Source organism: Tupaia chinensis, unplaced genomic scaffold, assembly GCF_000334495.1.
Source record: "Tupaia chinensis unplaced genomic scaffold, TupChi_1.0 Scaffold000469_1, whole genome shotgun sequence".
Taxonomy (NCBI): domain Eukaryota; kingdom Metazoa; phylum Chordata; class Mammalia; order Scandentia; family Tupaiidae; genus Tupaia; species Tupaia belangeri.
This window is the reverse complement of record NW_006159978.1, coordinates 1,027,901-1,034,589: the sequence shown is the minus strand read 5'-3', so window position 1 is coordinate 1,034,589 and position 6,689 is coordinate 1,027,901. Positions and strand designations below refer to the sequence as shown.

At 46.5% G+C, this 6,689-nt stretch overlaps 1 protein-coding gene across 2 annotated transcripts in view; it reads right to left on the bottom strand.

The window, feature by feature from the left end:
* Positions 1-6,689, bottom strand: part of SLC24A4 (solute carrier family 24 member 4) — a 193,818-nt gene that overhangs the window by 19,290 nt on the left and 167,839 nt on the right. For both annotated transcript variants that reach the window (XM_006155808.3, XM_006155809.3), the window contains exon 13: positions 106-272. In XM_006155808.3, the coding sequence (XP_006155870.1) occupies positions 106-272 (167 nt within the window). The remainder of the gene's footprint in view (positions 1-105; positions 273-6,689) is intronic.

Genomic DNA, 6,689 nt, shown 5'->3' with positions numbered 1-6,689 from the left:
CTAAGGTCAGTGGGTTGCCCTTACCCCAGCCCTCCCTTCTCCACTTGCAGAGGCTGGGCAGGGGCTGCTAGCCAACTACCTCCTCCTCCGGCCCCCGCCACTCACCAGCCACACCATGATGTAGGAGAACACGGCAATCCACAGCGTAGCCGTGATGAAGCTGACCATGAAGAACTTCTCCCAGCGGGGCTTGCTGCAGTTGGGGATGGTGATGCACAGGAGGAAGATGAGCGGCCAAGTGAACACCCACTTGGCTTTGTCCCCTTTCGTCTCTGCAGGGGATGGGGTGGAACGAAAAGACGGGGGAGAGAAACACACACAGGGTTACACACCTGTCAGTCTACTTTGTTTGTTTCAAGCCAAATAAGAGAATGCCACCAACTTGACTCTGAGCAACTGACCTCACAGGATCACAGACCTCCAGAATGTCACTCTGGAAGCAGTAAGACAATTCAGAAAGTGTTTGTTTATTAGACAACTTCAGTCATCTGTCTTTCATTTGATAAAATAGGGAAAGTGAGATCTAGAGTGGGAATCACTACCCAGAGTGGCCTCACCCAGCAGAGTGGAACAGGGAATGTAGAAAGCGGGCGGGCTTTGGAATCAAACAGACTGGGGCTAGAATTCAAGTGACCTTGAGCAGTTCCGTAAACCCCACCTCCTCCTCTATAACAGCAGTTGCGGTGGTAACCATGACACTAATAATCATCAGCATTTCCGGGACTGGCGAGGCGCAGCCGGTGCAGTGCTAAGCGCTTTGCGTCTTAGTAGTTTCTTCATCTGTTAGATGGAAAAACGATCTCTTTCTAGGCTGTTGCAAGAACGACGTGTCTAGTGTAGAAAACACCCAGTGCACAGAGCCCGGCACTCAGTAAATGTTCTGGACAGCTCAGCTCCTCTCCCCTGGGTCATACGGTCAGCCCAGGGCAGGTGCAAAACTGGCTGGCAGTCCAGACTTCATGGATCTCTATCAAAGGAATCTACAAACAATTCCACCCCAGGGTCAGAGGCTAACCAATGGCAAAACTCAATGCTCTGCAAGGCAGTCTTGCATGAGAAAGTTCCCAGTTCAAGTCCAAAAATGTCCCTAAGTACATGAGGCATGTGTGTGCCATGAAATGGGGCCGGATGATGCTGGGGGTGGACTGTGGTGTCAAGGCTCTGTTGGGGGCGCTGGCTCCCTCTTACTCATATCAGAACAGATAAACTTTTAAAAAGTGGCCTTAATAAGCCACCAAATGCAAACATAATGTCCTTCCTAAGATGCTATGTATGGGCGTGCCAATACAGGCTTAAACCAACTAGCTAGTGATGCCAAGAAAATGGTGGAGGAAGGACCTCTGAAAATTCTCTTCTCAGGCCAGCCAGGTGGCATGGTGGTTAAAGTGGCTGGATCCTAAATGGCCTACTGCATGGTTCGAGTCCTGGACCTGGACAAATTATTGAATCATGCTGCTTGAGGTGGCAGGTAACAGCTGGAAAGCTGGACAATGAGACATCCACAGCAAGCTTTGAAAAGCTCCTTAGGAGGGATCTAAAGGACCCTTCCTGGGATCTAAAGGACCTGGAGCATGCCCAGTGCTGTGTACAGGGTTGTGCTCGTGCTCAGAAGACATGCAAATACCCTGTGCTTTGCTCTGCCTGACTCTGAGGCTCTCCACAAGTGAAAAGTAAATAAGGGTGAATGCGGAGCTGTAAACTGTCGGTGTGAGTGTTCAAGGCACACCCTAAACTCATAAACAGCAGCTACAGTAAACCCCAGCAAGAGGGGAGAATCTGATTTCCAGGGTTGTCATATTACATCATTTACAATGGCCAGTTTTCAACAAGACCTGCAAAAGAAAACTAAGTATAAGCCATACACAGAGAGGAAAAAAGCAGTCAATGAAAACACTCCCTGAAGAAGTCCAGACATTAGAGTTATGGAAGATTTTAAGGCATTTGTTTTAAAATATATACAAAGAAGTTTTTAAGGGACCAGTTTTTAAGTCTTTAGGGACCAGCAGATGGCATTATGGTTATGTCTCTGGACTCCTAGGTAGTCGACCACAGTTTGAGTCCCAGACCTGGCGGCTTAAAACTCACGCTGGGTATTTGTACATGTGTGCCCAACATCCTGATAAGAGAATGGAGAAGAGACTGTGGCGTGGCCATACCCCCCCTCCGGGGGCGGGGTTTCTTGCTTTCTGTCTCTCTGTCTCTCCAGTAATCACACATGTCCTATAACAAAACTCTTTCTTAAAATAAAAAAAGTCTTTAAAAACTAAAAGAAAGTGGGACCAGCAGGTGGTGTGGTAGTTAAGGTGCTGGACTCCCCCATGGTCAACCATGGTTTTGATCCTGGACCTGAAGGCTTGAAAATCATACCAGGCATGTGTGCGTGCATGCCCAAAATCCTGAGAAGAGAATGGAGGAGAAGGGATTGTGTTGTGGTCACCCCCGCTGGGGGGGGTGATTTCTCACTTTCCCTCTCTCTGTCTCTCTCTGGAAAGCGCATGCACCCTATGTTAAAAAAGAAACCCAAAAGAAAGTCTGAGAATGGTTTCTCACCAGAAAATACTGAGAGATAAAAAGCTTAAAAACAGAAAGTCTCGGGAACCAGCAGTTAGCGTAATGGCTATGTCGCTGGACTCCCACGTACTCGACCGCGGTTCGTGTCCCGGACCCGGTGGCTTAAAACTCACGCCGGGCGCGTGCGCGTACGTGCCCAAGATCCCGAGAGGAGAATGGAGGAGAAGGGATTGCGGCGTGACCATCCCCCCTGGGGGGTGATTTCTCACTTTCTGTTTCTATGTCTCTCTCTCTCTGTCTGTCTGGCGAGCGCACGCGCCCTATAGCAAAAAATCCTCTCCAAAAAAAAAAAACCAGAAAGTCTCGAGTTGAGATGTACAATAACAATACCAGAAATTCAGCAGAGAGGCCCAACAGTGACTTGAACAGGCAGAAAAAAAATCAACAGGTCCGTTGAAATGATCTTGCTTGAGGAAGAGGAAGAAAACAAAAATAAATAAAGAGAAAAGAACAGAGCCTCTGAGACCTGGGAATCCTAGCCTGCAGACCAGCATCTGCCTGATTGGATGGTAAGGAGGAGGAGGAAAAGAGGCAGGAAGAGTATTTGAGAACTCAGGTTCAGTAACTCCTCAAATCTGAGGAAAACATGAATGTAGACATTCGAGGTGGGTTCACATTCTTCTCAAGTGCTTTCTTCACAGAAAGCATTCCAGGACGGATCATGTGTTCGCCCATAAAGCAGCACTTCATACTCTCCAAAGAACTGAAACCATGCAAAGTATGTTCTCCAACCACAGAGGAATGGAATTAGAAATCGGTAACAGCAGGAAAAACGGAAAATTCACAAATACGTGCAAACTAAGTAGCACATTCCCCGATAATCAATGGGTCAAAGAAGAAATGACAAAGGAAATCAGAAAATACTTTGAGATGAACAAAAACAAAAATGTAGCATATCACAACTTATGGGATATAGTGAAAACTGCTTAGAGAGGAACTGATAGCTGTAAATGCCTATATCTGAAAACGATCGTGGGCCAGAGGGTGGCATGATGGTGGCTGGAGCTACATGGCCAACCGTGGAGTCCATGTCCTAGACCTAGTGGCTTGAGAAACACATCAGGCATGTGTGCATGTGCCCAAAAATCCCTAAGAGAAACGGTGGAGAAGGGATTACAGTACGGCCATCCTCGATGGGTATGGGGTGCTTTCTTGCTTTTATTCTCTCTCTGGCCAGCACATGTAACCCTAGCAGATTAAAATGAAAACAAGGGGCCAGCAGGTGGCATAGTGGTTAAGGGCACTGGACTCCTACATGGCTGACTGCGGTTCGAGTCCCAGACTTGGTGGCTGGCTTTCTCTCTCTCTCTCTCTCTGTCCCTCTCTGGTCAAATATAAATAGAAAGAAAGATCTGAAATTGATGACCTAAATGTCCTCTTTCAGAAATAAAACAAGAGTCAGACCAGCAGGTAACGTGTAGGTTAAGGAACTGGATTCCCACATGGCTGACCATGGTTTGAGTCCTAGGCCTGGCACGATGAAAATCGTGCCAGACATGTGTGCATGCATGTCCAAAATCCCAAGAGGAAAATGCAGGAGAAGGAATTGTGGTGTGGCTATCCCTTCTGGAGAGTGATTTCTCACTTTCCCTCTCTCTCTCTCTCTCCAGTAAAAGAAAGAAATTTCAAAAGAAGCCAGCAGATTGCATGGAGGTTAAGGTGCTGGATCCCACATGGCCAACTATGTGGTTTGAGTCCTGGACCTGGAGGCTTGAAAAATACACCAGGGAGGGACCAGCAGTTAGCGTAATGGCTATGTCACTGGACTCCCATGTAGTTGACCGCAGTTCGAGTCCTGGACCCGGTGGCTTAAACTCATGCCAGGCGCATGTGCGAGTGTGCCCAAGATCCTGAGAGGAGATTGGAAGAGAAGTGGTTGCGGCATGGCCGTCCCCCCTGGGGGGGGTGATTTCTAGTTTTCTGTCTCTCTGTCTCTATCTGTCTGGCGAGTGCACGCGCCCTATAGCAAAAACCTCTCCTCTCTCTCTCTCTCTATATATATATATATATATACATATATACACACACACACACATACACACACACACCAGGCATGTATGCATGTGTGCCCAAAATCCCAAGAGGAGAAGAGATTATGGTATGGTCATTCCCCCTGGGGGCTGACTTCTCACTTTCTCTCTTTCTCTCTCAGGTGAGGTCACATGCTCTATAGCAAAACTATAAATAAATAAATGGAGAAACACTGAACTAAAAGCTGGTTCTTAGAAAAGAATAACAAAATGATCAAACTTTAAGCTAGACTGACAAAGAGAAAATGAGTCCCAAATTAAATGTAAAAAGTCTCACCATGACCACTACAGAAATAAAAAAAATCACTAGGGGCACTGAGAGCAGCCATGTACCAATAAACCAGACAACCTAGGTGAAACAGGCAAAATCCTACAAAGACACAAAATACCAAGCCTGGCTCACAAAGAATAGACGAGCTGAACAGACCTAGAATTAAGAGATTGAAATAGTAATCAAATAATTTCCCTTAAAGTGAAAACAGGATCAGATGGCTGCATGGTGATTTCTACTAAATGTTTAAGGAAGAATTAACATAAATCCTTTGCAAACTCTTCTAAAAAAAAAATAGAAGAGTAGGGAACACTTCCCAATGCATTCTACGAAGCCAGCATTAAGTGGACACCAAAGCCAAACAAAGATATTAAGAGAAAACAGAACTCTATACCAATACCCCTTACCAGTGTATTGGGTTGTCAGAAAAGTCAGGATGCATTTTTGCATAGAAAAACAAAAACAGGACATGACTTTTCAGACGACCCAATAAAAGCAAAAATCCTTAACAAAATTCTAGCAAACTAAATCCAGCAACATGTAAAAAGGATTAGACACCACGACCAAGTAGGACTTGTCCCAGGAATAGAAGAAGTGTGGTTCAAAATACGTAATGCAATGAGTGTAACATGCCATTAGTAGGAAGCAAAGCACCCTCAGGCCCAGCAGGTGGCATGGTGGTTAAGGCACTGGATCCTACAGGGCCAACTCCAAGGTTTAAATCCTGGACCCAGAGGCCTGAAAAACATGCTGGGTGCGTGTCTGTGTGCACCAAGATCCCAAGAGAACAGAGGAGAAACTGAGGCATGACCATCGCCCCTGGGCAGGGATTTCTTTTTTTTTTTTTGGAGAGATTTTTGCTATAGGGCGCTTGTGCTCGCCAGACAGAGAGAGAGAGACATAGAGACAGAAAGCAAGAAATCCCCCCCAGGGGGAATGGTCATGCCGCAATCCCTTCTCCTCCATTCTCCTCTCGGGATCTTGGGCATGCATGCACACACGCCGGGCGTGAGTTCCAAGCCACCGGGTCCGGGACGTGAACCACAGTCGACTACGTGGGAGTCCAGCGACATAGCCATTACGCTAACTGCTGGTTCCCGGGGTGGGGATTTCTTACTTCCCTTTCTCTCTTTCTCTCTTCAGCAAGTGCATGTGCCCTATGGCAAAAAAATCTGAAAAACAAACAAGACTACACACCATCTCAACTGAGGCAGAAAAGACATTTGACAAAACCCAACACCTGTTTATGATAAAAATACTCAACAAATGAAGAGCAGGAGGGAATTCTTCAGCCTAATCCAGGGTATCTGCGAAAAACCCACTGCTAATGCTTATACTTACTGATGGTCATGCCTCAGTTTCTCCTCTAGTCTCTTAGGATCTTGGTGCACACACCCACCCACCCAGAATGTTTTTCAGGCCTCTGGGTCCAGGATTTAAACCTTGGAGTTGGCCATGTCTTTCCCCAAGATCAGGAACAAGATGAGGACTTTTGTTCTTACCACTTCTATTCAACGTTACACTAGAGATTTTAACTAAGAATATTTGGTGGGACCAGCAGTTAGTGTGGTGGCTATGTCACTGAACTCCAATGTAGTCAACTACAGTTTGAGTCCCGTACCCGGCAGCTTAAGCTCATACTGGGTGCGTGTGAGTGCGTGCCCAAGACTCTGGGAGGAGAGTGAAGGAGAAGAGATTGTGGCATGGCCACCCCCCAGGGGGGTGATTTCTTGCTTTCTGTCTCTCTGTCTCTCTCTGTCTTCCTGGCAAGCGCATGTGTTGTATGGCAAAAACTTCTCCAAAAATAAATAAATAAA